The 18,064-nt window shown below is 36.2% G+C and overlaps 1 protein-coding gene across 1 annotated transcript in view; it reads left to right on the top strand.

Annotated features, from left to right (window-relative positions):
• Positions 1-18,064, top strand: part of LOC128666858 (cytochrome P450 2A4) — a 56,021-nt gene that overhangs the window by 20,771 nt on the left and 17,186 nt on the right. Inside the window, exon 2 of the mRNA XM_053721658.1 lies at positions 9,885-10,227. Within this exon, the coding sequence (XP_053577633.1) occupies positions 10,048-10,227 (180 nt within the window). The 5' untranslated portion in view covers positions 9,885-10,047. The remainder of the gene's footprint in view (positions 1-9,884; positions 10,228-18,064) is intronic.

Here is an 18,064-nt window from a genome sequence, read left to right as displayed (position 1 = left end):
CATCCGACTCCTTCACTGGCTTCGTCTTTCCTCTATGATCAATCTGTAAAATCTAACCCTATCATACAAATCGCTAAAATGCACTGATCCCCCCTATATCTCAGACCTTGTCTACAAATACTCTCTCTCCCATTCCCTTTTGCTATGTTCACGACTTCCTACTCTACTCGTCTCTTGCCACCTCATCACATTCCCATTTACATGACTTCTGTAGACTGACGCACATCTTGTTGAACTCTATGGCTCGCTCCACAAGAATCTCTTCTATTTTTTAAAAACTTGAAAGTGCTCACTATAGATTCTACTGTTCACGGTTTTATATTACCTACGCTAACCTTTCTTTATACCAGTTCCTCTCCTCCATTGCTATCCCCTGAACCACCCTAGCATGTAAGCTTAAGAGTCCATCAGTTTGTTGATCACCTTCTCAAGAACTGACTACAAAACTGCAACTCTTGGCATGACACTCTACCCATTGGATACCTATAACTGTTTATTGTAATCCGCCTTTGTTAATAGTGCAGTGGAATTTGTTTTGTGTTCTACAAACAACAGATAATAATAATATTCATAATATAATCTAATTGTTCATTTTATTTCTGCAGATGAGATTTTCGTAGCACTGTTTAATTCTTCATATTATGCGCCATTAAAAAATATATAAATTAAGTATTGAGTTATCCAAATTCAATTAAAAGTTTCAAAAAGTCTATAACAGTTACCTCTACTACTGGTAAGTGTAATGTATTTCATACTTTATTTATTATGAATAAAATATGTAGATTGATCGATAGATAGATAGTTATATATATAGATAGATAGAGATACACGAATAACAATTTCTTATATTTAACTTTATAAAGTATTATGTCCAGTCAAGATTTAAATCAACGTCCTACGCTTTATGAGTTAGATATTCAAGAAATAGAAAGACTGGTAAGTATATAATTTCTAGATTATAACTACATTTAAAATTGTAAAGCCTATGTAAATTTAAATTTTATTGAAGTATTAATATTTTTATTTTTTGTGGTCCTAGATTCTAAAAAAAAATTATTTTTCTCTTTTTTTATGTTTTTTAAAAAAAAAAAGAAAACATAATATTTAAAATATTGAAACAAAATAATGGATAGAAAAAAAAATTATTTTCTATCACTCTATTTTTTCAATAAATTAGATATAAATATTATTTTTTATTGATATAATTAATTAATACTTTTAAATAATGTATCCCAAATAATTATTTATTTAAAAAGAGAGAAGAAATGAATGAAAGGAGACGTAACAGGCATGCAAGTTTGATTGGACACATGTCACATTCGTGGGATCCAAGAAGGGACAGTACACAGGATAGCAATTCAATACAAAGTGAAGGGTCAGTTTCTGAGGCTAATCAGGAAAATAAAAGAGAAGGCAACATTAGATGGTGCACTTGTGGCAATTGCAGAAGCATGCCAACTGAAGTGGAAAGTATTTGTTGCAATGAAGTTACAGAAGTTAAAGCCCAATTAGCAGATTCTTCTTTTTGCATAGCAGATGAAAACTATGTTTCAGTTGAATTAGCCAATCGAGCCCTACTTGAGGAATTCTATGCGTATGGTATACGTTTTTATTCCAATACTCGGAGCCGGCAAGGATCAATGAGAGAGAGGTATTTGTCTATATTGTTGTTAAATTTAAAACTTATCCTATATACATTTTAGATTATGAATGAATTTACTATGTCAATAAACAATAATCACTAAGAGTAAGCCTACATTTTTTATTTTAATATATCAAAATATGTGTTTGACAATTATTCAGTCAATTTTACAGCTTCCCATTCTTTATTACGATAAACTTCTGTATATGTTATTGTGCAAAACAATACCTTGGTTATTCTATTATTAAGTGGATATATAAAATAATCAAATATGGTACAAATTTACTCATTATTAAGCACATTATTACTTACACTAGTTTAACATATTAAAGCAGTAGTTGATGGTCAATCGATCATATAATCATCAACAACAAAATCGTCTATCATAGATGTTGTTCATTGTTTCTAAAAAAAAGTATCTATTGCTTATGTCCTAACTAGTATATACTGTCCTTTTATTCTATATTAAAATCAATATCTGTGTCGACATATTTAATATCTCTATGAAAATCATAAAACTTTCTAAAACTCTATCTTTATATATTATTTTAAAGTGATTACAGAAAAGTGGCTTATCGTCGTTTTGTAAACAAAATTTATGGATATCTAGGACCGAAAGTAAGAGTACCAATCCCTTCATGTGTTGTTAACAAAATTAGAGAACATTACCCATCTGCAGATAATCTTTACTGTGGTTTCCGATACGCCGATGACGACGGCCCAGCGTCAGAATTAATATGGGAATAAATGAGATAACATAAATAATACTTTTATAAGTTATAATTTTATTACATTCCATTATACGTTATTCTTATGTTGTTGGTTATTCCAAAAAATATTTTCATTTATATCTTCTATTTATTTTTTTGGAAACTGTTTTCAAATGTTAGGTACAATATATAAAGATGTTATTTAAATTTTGTTTTCACATATTTAAGATAAAGTTTGACAATAGTGTAATTTAACAGTATTAAATTTTTTTTACTTAAGTTTTGTATTCACAACCCAAAAATTTGATTGTTTGATTAACAACTTTACAATGCTTTAACCTTTTTTAAACAAATTTTTTGAAAAAAATATGTAGAACATCTCATTCTATATTTTTTAATACTTCAAATTTAACTTGCAATAAAACTTTAAAAAATCTTTAAAAATTGTATATTTTTTTTCAACAACAAAAAAATTAGAATGTGAATAGATATGATCTTATATTAATGAAATTGATTTTATTGAACATATATATATGTGAAATGTAAAATTACTGTCTACCACTCTACAAAATCACAGAAAAATATTTAAGAAATAGGTTTTTTGCATTACATCTATTTCAACAAAAAACGAGATTTTTTGCTCTGCAAAAGTGTTTCTTTTGTAGGACGTGGAACTTTGGCTATATTATCTGGTAGCAAAACGTTTTTAGATTCCCACGAATGTTCTAAAAGTCCAGAATAAATTCGAAGTACATCGCCTAACATAGGGTAAATGTGATCCATTTTCATAGATTCATATATTGGACGCAATTGCCATTCCTGTTTGCTTTTTGGATACACTGCCTTAAATTTCAGTTCTCCAAAAATTCCACTTTTTATAGTTTGTCTTCGAATAGTTTCCTGGATCCTTTCAGTGTTATTATTATGAGCTAATACAGCAAGTGTGGTCCGTGCATCCATTGCGTCCATCTGAAAATGTATGCGTTTCGGGCGGTATTTTAAGACTAGACTGTGAAAGACTTCTATTGCGCCCGTACGGCAAAAATGCCAAAGGCATTCAAAGTCTTTATCCATCCTTGAATCGCAAACGATATCATGTAATGCCAGGAAAGCGGCGCTTTTTTTATCTATCCAGGGTCTTTGACGTTCTTCTTCTTCATCGATTTCTTCATGTCCACATTCTTTAATCAATGTCCCATCTGGCCATGAATGTATGTTGCATATGTGGTACATTAAAGATTGCCAGATCTCTTTCATCAAATCAGCATTGCCATTAGACTTTAAGCTAGACGTCCACAGATGATTGATTATAGCTTGAATCCAGGGAGAGATTGTGCGACAATTTTTCTTCCGACTTGCTGAGAGCAGCTTTTTACGTAGGTTTTTACCATAGTGCCAAATGTCGAACTGATGATTAACTAAAGGATATTCCTCTCTGATTATTTTCCTTATACTAATATGACGATCAGTTGCTACTTGCAATACATAAAGTGAATCACATAATATCTTGTTCATCGCTCTCCTAAAGGCCGTAGACTCCATAGCAACAGAAGATGTAGCCTCTGTCACCTGCACAACATTAAATTCTATTATCTTTTTTGACTCATCCTCGATCATAGTGTATGTGCAATACTTAGCACTGTATCCAGGGCTATCACATTGCCCATCGCCACACAAAGTGATAGCCCTGTCTCTCATTAAGTTTAGATTCCTCTCTCTATCTTCAATCCAGTGTCTATGTATAGTCGGGAAAAGACACTTTTTTTGGATTTTATAAAAGGTTTGTTTACATACTGTTTGTAGTCCCATAAATTGACACATTTCACTTATTTTTTCATAGTGATTACCACTGAACAGAATTGATGCACAATACATAAGATTACCAATTGGCATTTGTCCTATTGTAGGTTGACTACGCCATAGTATATCTTCGTGTCCAGACAAACATTCCCCAGATATCGCTATGATAGTTCCGAGTATAATTTTTTTTATACTTATTATTGGTGAAGTACACCCAATATAACTGCATGGCAATAGTTTCAGTAGTTGGTCTAGGCAACTTTCAAATACAATGAATTTTTTTTCTTTAACATAATCATCAATAGAGGGATCAGGAATAATAGTGGTATCGTTCAATGTTTGCTGAGTAGTCTCAGGAGAGTAATCAGGGTCTTTTATATTAGATGGTTCAGTATCTACTATGGAACTTGAAGCTTCATTAATGGTGTCCATTTCTTCTGCTAACTCAGTGTCTACATGATCCGATTCATAGTTTTCAGACGCAGCATAAATTGGAGAAATATTTAACATAATTCTTTCATCATTATTCTCCAAAAAATTATAATTATTGATGCCATCATCGATTGTACTTGTTGCAACAGAATTTGTTTGGTGGTTTACTTCCACATTGCCCATGGTCCAAGTATAAGCCTCTTTCGTAGTGATTAATCCAACTGTAGATGTATAAGTATTCTTCATACCATAGGAGGCTAATGTTTGTGTACTTTTCATAAATGTTCCATAGGAACGATCAAATTGTGTTTGTTGATCTTCCATTTTTGGCTCAGTATTAGTAGAAGCATCTAAATAGATTTTGTTAACATGATGACCACATGTTGGGCAATTAACAACATATGATACTCCCACTGAAGCAATTGCAGCAGAATGCTGAACAGGATCAATAACTGTTTCTGTTACATTACCTTCTTGTAATGATACAACAACATTCCTTGCTGCTGTGTTAGCTGTTATCGTAGAGGACACTTGTTGCAGAGCTAAAATTTTCTTTTTTTGATTTTCTCCAAAAATTGTAGGAACAGCATGTTTATAAAGATACATTTTAAGACCAATTGAATAAAAATCTCTTGGTGTGAAGTGCAATGAACACATTCTATATCGGCCATACTTATTGGTTTCTAAAACTCGCTGTACCATTGCTTCTATATCATCATCAAATTGTTTTGTTTGAATTAACCACTCCCTTACAAGTTCACCATATGGTGGAAATTTGTGAAATGAAGTAGATGTTGTTAGCTTGGTCTTCCTATTAGAGTTTGGACAACTTTTCACAATGCATACTGCCATTTTCAAATCTGAAAAATTAAGTTAAAATACATTAATTCAATTTTTAATTTTGTATCTTTGTGTTTTACATTTTTATTAAAATATTAAGATTTGCTGAAAGATTAAAGAATGTTCATTTTAAATTGTTATGACTTTGATTAATAGGCATTTATTTATAAAAATTATGTAAATTAAATGAATCATACAATAGAGAAGCACTCAACCGGAGAACAAACAATAAAAATAGCACAATATTTTTGATTGTTATCACCATAGATGCAGCCTATTTATGCTCAATATGTGCCATTATCATAGAAGAAATTTTCAAATAAACCGCGTTATTTATTTTGTATTCTCCATCCACCTCTCTCTCTATCTCTCTTTCTCATTTCCAACACAAACAATTAGATACCTTATATATAAAGTTATAGAGAGAAATAGAGAGATAGTGACAGAAATACAGGTAGAGAGAGGGAGACATAGAGATAGAGTGAGAGATATAGAGAGAGAGGGAGAAAAAAAGCAAGGGATTTAGAGGTATAGAGATGGAGGGGGGTAGAGAGAGAGGGGGGAATAGAAAGAGAAGGAAGGAGAGGGTGAGATAGGGAGAGAGATAGAAGGAGAGAGAAAGGGAGAAAGAGAAGAAGATAAAGTGAGGGAGAGAGGGGTATAGAGAGACAGATAGTGAGAGAGAAAGATTTATTAAGAAAAAGAGAGGAAGAGAGAAATAGAGAGAGAGGGAGGGATAGAGGGCTTGTAGAGGGAGAGTTAGAGTGGGGATAGAGGGAGACATAGAGATCAAGTCATAGAGAGAGAGGTAGAGAAAAAAAGAGGGAGGTAGAGTGAAAAAGGTGGAGAGAGAGAGAAAGAGATAGAGAAATAGAGATATTCATATAGGGTGTAGAGAGAGACGGTTGGATAGAAAGAGAAGGAAGTTGAGGGTTAGATAGGGAGAGAGAGAGGGGGAGAAAGAGAAGAAGAAAAAGTGAGGGAGAGAGGGGGAGAGATATAAAGATAGTGAGAGAGAGAGAGATAGTGAGAGAAAGAGAGCGATAGAGAAATAGAGGTAGAGAGGGGGAGGGATAGAGGGGTTAGAGAGGGAGAGTGAGGGATAGAGTGGGGAGAGAGGGAGAGATAGAGTGAGAGATAGAGAGGGAGAGAAAAAGAGAGGGAGGTAGATTGATAGAGTGTGAAAGATAGAGCAAGATAAAGAGAGAGGTAAAGAGAGAGTAAAAAAGTGGGGTAGAGAGAGGGAGGGGGATAGAAAGAGAAGGAAGTAGAGGGTGAGATAGGGAGAGAGGGGGGTAAAGAGAGAAATTGAACGAGAAATAGAGGGAGAAAAAGATGGAGTACGTGAGACAGAATGAGATATAGAGAGGGAAAGATAGTTACATAGAGAGAGGGATAGGAGAGAGGGGGGTAGACAGAGAGAAAAAGAGGGAGAGAGAAAGAAAGGGAGAAAGAGGTGGATAGGGAGAAAGAGGTGGATAGAGAGAGAGGTGTTGAGAGAGAGAGAGAGAGAGTGATCGAAAGAGGGGGATAGAGAGCAAGAGAAATAGAGAGAGAGACATATATAGAAATAGATAGAGAGTGAGAGAAAAAGATAGAGAGGTTGAAACAGAGGGAGATAGAGAGGGAGAGAGAGAGGGAATGATAGTGGTAGAGAGAGAGGGATAGATACAGAGATTTGGGGGGGGGAAGAGAGAGGGGGATAGAGAGGAAGATACAGGTGTTTATCCATGTATTTAATAGAGCTAAAAATGTGCTTGTGCACGTGAAGTTATCTGGGAGCAAGCACTGATTATATACACTAAAGGAGCACTTTTGCAGAGATAGTTAATCACATATTTATGAATTTTAATTATATAACTATGCTGGTTATGCAAAATTGAGTGATGGGTAATATGGTTAATAAAGCTGTAATATATCTTCCAAAAATGTTTTTATCAAGGTGTAGACTGTTCCTTTTAAATCAGTGATTTGCAAACTTTTTAAAGGGACAGTCTAGGCCAAAATAAACTTTCATGATTCAGATAGAGCATGCAATTTTAAAAAATTTAACAATTTACTTTTATCACCAATTTTGTTTTGTTCTCTTGGTATTCTTTGTTGAAAGCTTAACCTAGGAGGTTCATATGCTAATTTCTTAGACCTTGAAGCCCACCTCTTTTCAGATTGCATTTTAACAGGTTTTTCACCACTAGAGGGTGTTAGTTCACGTATTTCATATAGATAACACTGTGCTCGTGCACGTGAAGTAATCTGGGAGCAGGCACTGATTGGCTAGACTGCAAGTCTGTCAAAAGAACTGAAAAAAGGGGCAGTTTGCAGAGGCTTAGATACAAGATAATCACAGAGGTTAAAAGTATATTATTATAACTGTGTTGGTTATGCAAAACTGGGAAATGGGTAATAAAGGGATTATCTATCTTTTAAAACAATAAAAATTCTGGTGTAGACTGTCCCTTTAAGGCCATGGCACACTTTTTTAAATTACAAATTCCTGTGGCAGAGGGACAACCCTGCACTGTTGTCAGTCTGCCGTGGCACACCTGATTATCTCTCATGGCACACTAGTGTGCCAAGGCACACTGGTGGAAAAACACTACTTTAAATGTTGTTAGACGTAAGATCATGAGAAGCAGATAATATATATTTAAAATGATGATTGTCATCATATTGATATATAGAGGTTGATGTGGTCTACAAATTTTATTCTTTTTTAAATGATTAAAACTTTCAATCGTCCTTCAACAAAGGATAATAAAAAAAAAATTATATGTTAAAATTATAGATTTTTTTAATTTAGTATTATCTTTAAGATACATATAGGGAAATAATTAGTTTAATGTAATATTGAGTTAGCACAGTACATAATTAAAGTATACATACAGCAATAATAAATAAACAAAGCTAATTCAGTATCTTTATATAGATAAATCACTTATGGAAAATAGACATATACTCATTGGTGTATACTGTAATATAGATTCATAAACATCAATTTAATAATTGTTCAATTGTCCGTGTAATTTTAAGAACATGAACACAAGCATAAAATCAGGAATGCAGAGGAACAGCTCCAACAAATCAGATAGTTTGATTAAAAGTACAGTGAAACGGCAATGCTCATGATATAAAATTATTTATTTGGGGTACAGATTGCCTATAAAAAAATGAAAATAATATGTTGCTAATAAATAAATTAAAAAGTAAGCACAATTTATTTGAAGAGTTTACAAAAAAAAAAGAAAAACAGAATCGTAATTATGAATTAGTATACAATGTTGAAGATCATAATGTGTTTGGAAAAAATAGAAAAGATTACATATTTAATTTAGATATTACCGATATTATATTAATCAGTGAAGCTATTACTTCCACTGACGAATAAAACACACAGGTACCAAGTTGGTTTTTGCAGAGTGTGATATCGAATACAGACTTCCGTTATAAATCTAATACTGACTTCCGGTTTTTAGGAGAATCTCAATGCGCATGCGTATTTCTGAACGATGATGTCACTGGGAGCTCCGTGCACGAGCGTAACAGTGAAGGAGAAGGTATCTATACCAAAGGAGGGGAAGCTATTGGGAGGAGTTAGACGGCCATATTTACAACAGGGAACACAAACTTTGAATAAAGCGATGTTGGTTATGCGACTACAATAAAAACGGATGCAGGGTATCGTTTGAATTCTAAGATTGCGATTAGTCATATGGGATAACGTTTTATTAGGTGTAGACTGTCCCTTTAATTTAATCTTTATAACAATGGCGTCACCTGTAAGCTACTAGGAGCGTTTTTAACTTCATAATTTTTTTCTGTATTTTATATGTAATTTATAACAATAAAAGTTAAGTTTTAACGTAGAGTAGCGTTGCACACTTAATTAAGTCTAGTCACCTCTTAAGTTACTGTATGCCAAAGACTCGAATTTATGATAACTAATACTAACACGCAAAACCTCTAGAGTGCTGTATATGTAGTCTGGTCTTTAGGAGAACTCTCTCTTCTCCTGAGTTCAAATCTGTAATTCTTACAACACCAGGCAGCAAACACAATTATTTAATTAATTAATTAACAAACACAGCACCTGTTAATGGGCAGGGAATGCCTTAAGAAACATAGGAGAGAAAAGGAGAGTGATTTCTAAAAGGTAAACTTTGATGGTATCACTATATAATCATAAGTATCAGAAATTGACAAAGTCATTGAAAACATATTAACAATTATACATTATACTGTCCATTTAACATATACTGTACTATTCCAATTAAAAACTAATTCCTAACTTCTATTTTTCTAGATGAACCAAAAAGGTGAAAAGAATTCTCAGCCTATGATCTCCTGAATATTTTTTTGCCAGCAAAAGTTGATGATCTAGTTGCTGTATAGTCATTTAATGCCCTTTTGTCCTTTCTACATACAAATGTGAAACATATTCTATATATTTATATTAATTGCAGCTTAACTCTGATCTGGATATCTGCTTTCTATCATCTTATCAAGAGAGATGTGACTTTAAAATGGAAAAGCAAACACTATAAAAAAAAGGGATAAAGTCTGAAGAAAAAGTGACAGCGAAACAATCATTTGCGAGAGTGAGTTTGTTGCTTTGTCACTGTCACAATGGGTCTTGGAGTGTTTGGGACAATTCTTGTGGTCACTGCTGTCACCTTCATCCTATATCTGGTCTCATGGGGGCGAAAGACAAGAAGACAAAACCTGCCCCCTGGACCTGCCCCCTGGCCTTTTCTGGGGAACCTGCTTCAGTTTAAACCTGGGGAATTTCCACAGACCTTGATGAAGGTAAAGGTCTTAACGTTTAGATCAATAGAGACTGACAAACTGGTAATGTTTCCCATGATCCCTCATTCACATCTGTTACACGTTTGATGTATGAAACTTTTCATTCTTAAAGGGACACTGAACCCAAATTTTTTTCTTTCGTGATTCAGATAGAGCATACTATTTAAGCAACTTTCTAATTTACTCCTATTATCAATTTTTCTTCATTCTCTTTCTATCTTTATTTGAAAAAAGGGTATCTGATCTATTTTTGGGGCTCAGAACTCTGGACAGCACTTTTTTATTGGTGGATGAATGTATTCACCAATCAGCAAGGACAACCCAGGTTGTTCACCAAAAATGGGCCGGCATCTAAACTTGCATTCTTGCATTTCAAATAAAGATGCCAAGAGAATGAAGAAAATTTGATAATAGAAGTAGATTAGAAAGTTGCTTAAAATTTCATGCTCTATCTGAAGCACGAAAGAAAAAATTTGGGTTCATAATATACCTTTTTGTTCTGTCAACGTGCAATAAATGAATATACTTATCAAATGTTATAACCTTCTGCATATGAAAGGAATATAAAGCAAAATAATGTTATTTCATGATTCAGATAGAACATACAATTTTAATTAACTTTCTTGTTTACCTCTATTATCAAATGTTTCTAGTTTTCCTGTCATCCTTTGTTGAAAAGCAGGAAGGTAAGTTCAGGACTGTCCATGTGTCTACAGTATGGCAGCAGTTTTTCAACAATGTTGTTCATTAGCAAGAGCACTAGATGGCAGCACTATTTCCTGTCATGTAGTACTAATGTTATACATTAGCAAGAGCACTAGATGGCAGCACTATTTCCTGTCATGTAGTACTAATGTTATACATTAGCAGGAGCACTAGATGGCAGCACTATTTCCTGTCATGTAGTACTAATGTTATACATTAGCAAGAGCACTAGATGGCAGCACTATTTCCTGTTATGTAGTACTAATGTTATACATTAGCAAGAGCACTAGATGGCAGCACTATTTCCTGTTATGTAGTACTAATATTATACATTAGCAAGAGCACTAGATGGCAGCACTATTTCCTGTTATGTAGTACTAATGTTATACATTAGCAAGAGCACTAGATGGCAGCACTATTTCCTGTCATGTAGTACTAATGTTATACATTAGCAAGAGCACTAGATGGCAGCACTATTTCCTGTCATGTAATACTAATGTTATACATTAGCAAGAGCACTAGATGGCAGCACTATTTCCTGTTATGTAGTAATAATGTTATACATTAGCAAGAGCACTAGATGGCAGCACTATTTCCTGTCATGTAATACTAATGTTATACATTAACAAGAGCACTAGATGGCAGCACTATTTCCTGTCATGTAGTACTAATGTTATACATTAGCAAGAGCACTAGATGGCAGCACTATTTCCTGTTATGTAGTACTAATGTTATACATTAGCAAGAGCACTAGATGGCAGCACTATTTCCTGTTATGTAGTAATAATGTTATACATTAGCAAGAGCACTAGATGGCAGCACTATTTCCTGTTATGTAGTACTAATGTTATACATTAGCAAGAGCACTAGATGGCAGCACTATTTCCTGTCATGTAGTACTAATGTTATACATTAGCAAGAGCACTAGATGGCAGCACTATTTCCTGTCATGTAGTACTAATGTTATACATTAGCAAGAGCACTAGATGGCAGCACTATGTCCTGTCATGTAGTACTAATGTTATACATTAGCAAGAGCACTAGATGGCAGCACTATTTCCTGTTATGTAGTGCTCCAGACGTGTGTACGCTACCTATCTAGATATCTCTTCAACAAAGAATAACATGAGAACAAAGTAAATTCAATAATAGAAGTAAATTAGAAACTTTTTTTTAATTGTATTCTCTATCTAAATCATGAAAGCTTTTTTTTGGTTTCATGTCCCTTTAAAGGAACATAAAGAGGGGTGGAGCCTGGAGCTCAAGGTGAATGGCGGTGTAATCTTTGAGCTCCGCTAAACACTGCTGAATTATATCCTATATATGGGCTAATCATTACCCAGCAAAGGCTGAAAGATGACAGGGGAAGTGTTGTAGCCGGTACCGAAGCTACTGAGAGACCGATTTGAGCGAGGCAGGACCGGACAAGCCATAGATACAAGACGGAGCAAGCGGAGCCGCCCGCCATCTTAGCCATGAGGCCTAGCAGGCAGAAGCTACCAACAGAGGCTGCGTTCTGACTACCGAAGCGAACATAATGGCGGTAAGCTAATAAGAGCTGGACCCAGACCGCACATGTGTGTAGGCAGAGTAGCACCAAACTGACAATTACCCAGTCGATCTAAGAGGCGACCGAGGAGGTGATCGGCCTCTGCCTCCAGCCTGACTAGCAGGGCGACTGGTGGTCCCGCTGCCGGGATCTTACAAATAGAAAGCGCAGCACCGTTTAAAAGTTGCAATTATCAATAAAAAGGGACAGGTAATCTCTTGAAGGTGACACACTAAACAAGGACTGAAAAGTTTGACTACTATGGCCTACTCTGACCTCTTAAAAACCTCTCTTTTTAAAAAAAAAGGAAATAACAGATACTGACAAGTGCTGCAGGAAAATAATCAGTCAGAAGTTAAGACACACAGTACGACCACATGGGACTCAAACTCTCTTAACAGATAGTACAAGTGAAGTAACTATGCACTAAAGAGATATGAAAACTACATTAATATTAATGCAACATATTTAGGACACTGAAGTGTATCTCTGTATATGCCACTATTTTAATGCATGAATAGCAGAACCACGCCTCATCACAATTGGCGCTCATAAGCCTACTACTGTCCTGATATGAAATCAGACCAAGATCTACGCATGTAGTTCACATCAAGAGCAGCTGAAATAAAAACAGAAACATAGTGGAGTGCAGGGATATATTTATCACAGATGCCATCAGACTAATGTAATATTCAATAAACGAAACTGAGCCGCTAAGCAGGTGAAAGATAAATATACAGTACCACCCTACCTAACAAGGAGTGAGATCATAGTACACAGCAGAGAGGGCAGAACAATATAGATCAATAGCCCCAATTTAAAACTACTACTATTTTTCACCAGAGACGAACTCTGAACAGCTACCATGGCGGCGAGAAAACATAACAAATCCTCTCAAGGCCCTAAAACACCGGCAGCTAATTTATTTTTTAAACCGGCAAAGGAAAAGGAGACAACCAAAAACGCCACAGAAGAAGATATGGACTCTGACTCAGATTCACAGTTCGCTGAAGAGGACTCCATTCCTGTCACTAAAGCAGACCTTAGGTCGTTGGTATCTAAAAAAGATATTGATAAAAACTTCAATAAGCTATGGGAAAAATTTGACGCATTCCAGAACACTGTGACTGACAGTCTAACAGAAATAAAACAAGATGTAACAGATTTAGGCTCCAGAGTAGCGGCACTAGAAGAGGCTGAAACCTCGGCAGCAGAAGAGCTCACGAATGTTACCATGCAACTTACAGCACAACAACAAGAGGTCTCTGAGATACAAGACAAACTAGAAGATCTTGAAAACAGAACTAGGAGGTGTAACCTAAGATTAAAGGGAATACCGGAATCTGTTACTACAGAAGAATTGAGTACTTACCTACATCAACTTTTTCAAGCTATCTCAGGTGAGGTGAATGATGAAAAATACCAGCTGGAAAGGGCTCATAGGGCACTACGACCCAAACCAAAAGAAGAAGCACCCCCTAGAGATGTGGTGGTCAAATTCTACAGATTCCCAGAAAAAGAGGAAATCCTTACAGCAGCAAGAAAGAACCCTACATTTAAATTCCAAGGATCAGTGATTCAATTCTACCAGGATCTCTGTGTCAAAACGCTACAAAGGAGAAGTGAGCTGAGACCACTCACCATGCTACTGAGGAAACATCAAATCAGATACAGATGGGGGTTCCCTTTCAACTTACACATTCTACACAACGGCCGATCTATGAGTCTAAAAGAATCAGCTGAGATACCAACAATCTGCAAGCAACTATCACTGGAGCCGCCGGAACTACCGCAACTGGATCAAGCAGAAGATTCGACGCAACAATCATCTAGGTCTAAACAACTGAATAAACAAAGATGGACAAAAGTGGCAAAGAAAAAATCCAAGACATGAGAATCTGATTCTACACACAACAAGGTGCTCATTTGCCTGTGAGGATACAGGAGATACAAATTAAGGAGATCAAGAACTACAAAAGTTAAATGTCTTTTACTGTTGCTGATGGTTTGAGAACTAAACTGTTTGTAGCAGAAACAAGGTAAACTTGAACATTTTCTATGCCCGACGTTAGCATCCCAGCAGTGGGAGTAAGCAACCACTCATATAGTGGATAATGTAAAGAGGGGGGGGAGGGTGGGATTGAAGGTTTTGTACATTTCTTATGTTCTACTCCTACATGCAGTTTTTAAATGTGGGAGATACCAGTTTTCCAATGTTTTTTATGTTCTCACTCAGTGTATCACAATTATTTTGTTGAAAACATTATGTAGCCTGACTGTTCTTGCTTTTGTTCTCGCTCTGCTATTTTGTCTCTCCTACTCAAATGAATTTCCCAGAAACAAAGGTCCCCATCTAGAATCTCTAAGGAGAGCGGCAGGAAAATTGGTAGAGGCGGATCCGGGGGCGAGAGTCCCAGACTTCAAATTGTAAGTAATGACTACTGACATACGTTTAGTATCACATAACGTTAGGGGCCTCAACACAGACCTTAAGAGACGGACGGCACTGGCCCAATATCTTAAAATTAAGGCTAATATAATTTTCTTACAAGAGACTCACTTCACCAAAGAAGTAATTCCGAAATATTGGGCCAGAAACTTTACTCAACACTATCACTCAACGACAGACAAAAAGAAGCGGGGGGTCTCGATACTGATACACCAATCCCTGGGTTTAGTAGTGGAGGTGACGATCAGAGATCCAGAAGGGAGGTTTTTAATAGTCAGAGGTAGGCAGCGCGATAAACAAATTGTTTTATGCAATATCTACGCTCCCAATGAGACGCAGATCTCTTTTTTTACACACATCTCCTATCTGCTTACCCAATGGACACAAGATAGAATCCTGCTGGGGGGTGATTTTAATATAGAACTATATAAATTTCAAGGTGCAGACCAGTCCAAATTGACCCAAAAACAACTTAGGCATAACTCTATGGTAAAAAAAATAAAGGAGATTTTTCTATCCCACAATATTCTAGACTCCTGGGACACTCTATATGGGAGAACACTAGACTACACTTACTATTCCCATGCTCACAAAACGTACTCAAAATTGGACTACGTTTACTTGAGCCAGATCTGGCTTCCAGACTTGGCATCTTCTACTATTCATGCTTGCGCTTGGTCAGACCATTCTATAGTCCAAATTCACATTAGAGAAACATTCCAAATTAGCACAACACGATCTTGGAACTATGACCCTTATGTGCTACAACAACCAGGTATACTTAACTCCATCTCACAAGCTATGTCAGAATACTGGGCACTAAACACGGGTTCCACTTCTAATCCGATTAGCACCTGGGCAGCACATAAACCTTTTATTAGAGGATTACTCATAAAAGAAAAGGCAGCTTTTACCAAGGCTAATAGATCTCAAATAGACTCTCTAAAGGCTCAAATAGACACACTCACAAAACTACACCAACGAGACCAATCAGAAACATTGTTCCAAGAACTACAAGCAAAGAGAGTAGAATTATCAACAATTATGAATAGGGCATCTCTCAGGGCAGCTCACAGGCTGAAAGCAAATTATTTTCTCTATTCTAACAAGCCAGATAAGTATCTAGCACATAAGCTTAGAGAACAGACAAAATCCTTTTCTATACCAATCCTACAAAAAGATGATGGCACATGTACCTCAAATCCCCAAGAAATAGCGGATAGCTTTGCTCAATATTACGCACAACTTTATGACGGAAACAAAACGACGCAAAACGATAAGACAAGACAGATGCTACATAGATTCCTAGATGAGGCTAAATTAACACCTATTGATAAAACGGTTAGGGACGAACTGAATGCGGAGGTGTCAGCCAGGGAGGTCCTTGTAGCCATTAAGGAGCTCAAGCCAGGAAAAGCACCTGGCCCAGACGGGTTCCCAGGTGAATACTATCAACTTTTCAAATCAATTCTAGCCCCACACGTTGTAACATTTTGCAACAACATCCTACAAGGTAAGGCAATCCCAACAGAAATTTTACAGGCTAAGATAGTGGTGATCCCTAAGCCAGGACGAAATCCAAAATTGTGCCAAAGTTATAGGCCCATATCCTTAATCAACCAAGATATAAAGATTTTCAGTACAATTTTGGCAAATAGACTCAAATCACATCTACCAACCCTAATTCACCAAGACCAGGTGGGATTTATACCCGGAAGAGAGGCCCCTGACAATATAAGACGTACGATCTCCCTGGTTGACTACCTCCATAAGACAAAAACGCCTTCTCTGGTCCTGTCCTTGGACGCGGAGAAGGCGTTTGATAGAATAGATTGGGTTTTTATGTTTGAGGTCTTGAGTAAATTAGGATTTAGTGGCCCATTTGTTCAGGCTATAAGAAGTATTTATTCTAATCCTACTGCCCACATTAGAGCGGCAGGCTACCAATCCAAGAGGATTGATATTCAAAATGGGACAAGACAGGGATGCCCCTTATCGCCACTTTTATTTGCCCTATGCATAGAGCCCCTAGCAGCAGTGATTCGCTTGACCTCAGAAATACACGGAGTCTCGTTGGGTAGCGAGGAATTTAAAATTTCTTTATTTGCAGACGACATCCTTCTTACCCTGACCAAACCAATGGAATCCCTACCCCATTTATATCGTATTTTACAAGATTATGCTGATATATCAGGGTATAAGATCAATCAGGAAAAATGTGAGGCACTATCTATCGCCCTCCCTGACCACACCAAAAAGACTATTGCAACCAATTTTGTGTTTGAATGGGCAACAGGGGCAATTAAATACTTGGGAGTTAAGTTGTCGGACGATACCTCAAGCCTATACAAATTAAACTATGTACCTCTGTATAAAACAATTAGAAAGGAGATTAAAAGTTGGAAAGCTGGAGGTTTTTCCTGGTACGGCCGATTATCGGCGGTCAGGATGAACGTTCTCCCCAGACTACTGTATTTTTTTCGGGCCCTACCGATTAAGATCCCACTCCCAGAATTAGATAAACTTCAGATGGATCTGACCAGATTCATAAGAGGACATAAAAAAGCTAGGATACCTTCGCAAGTGTTAATGCAACATAAACAACTAGGGGGAGTAGGGGTGCCAAATTTACTTAATTATTATCAAGCAGCGAGACTAGCACAGACCACCTTAATGAGCAGAAAACAAAAAGAATTGATTTGGGTAAAGGTAGAGACTTTAATAGCAGGTTATAAACAATCAGAAGATATACTTTGGGAACACCCGAAAGATATCCTTAAACTAACTACAGCCTCAAAAGTAACAGGGGAAATGATGTCAATGTGGCACTCGTTAACTGGCAAGCTAAAACTTTTACCATCTGACTCATTAATAAGGCCATTAAGGACACTGATGGACCCTGAACATCAGAGACTAATTGGTAAATGGGCAAATAAGGGGCTCTATAGGCTAGCAGACTTTCTCCATAAAGGGAAATTAGCTACTTACCAACAAATACAGGAAAAAATACTACCAGACAAACTGCATTGGTTCCTATATCTACAGATTGCATCTACTATAAATAAGGCCCTACCTAAACAACCTAGACAGCACACAACGACATTAGAGAAGCTGTGTAGTGCTGATTTCCATCA

This window comes from Bombina bombina, chromosome 7 (assembly GCF_027579735.1).
Source record: "Bombina bombina isolate aBomBom1 chromosome 7, aBomBom1.pri, whole genome shotgun sequence".
In the NCBI taxonomy this organism is placed as follows: Eukaryota; Metazoa; Chordata; class Amphibia; order Anura; family Bombinatoridae; genus Bombina; species Bombina bombina.
This window is presented reverse-complemented; position numbering and strand designations above follow the sequence as displayed.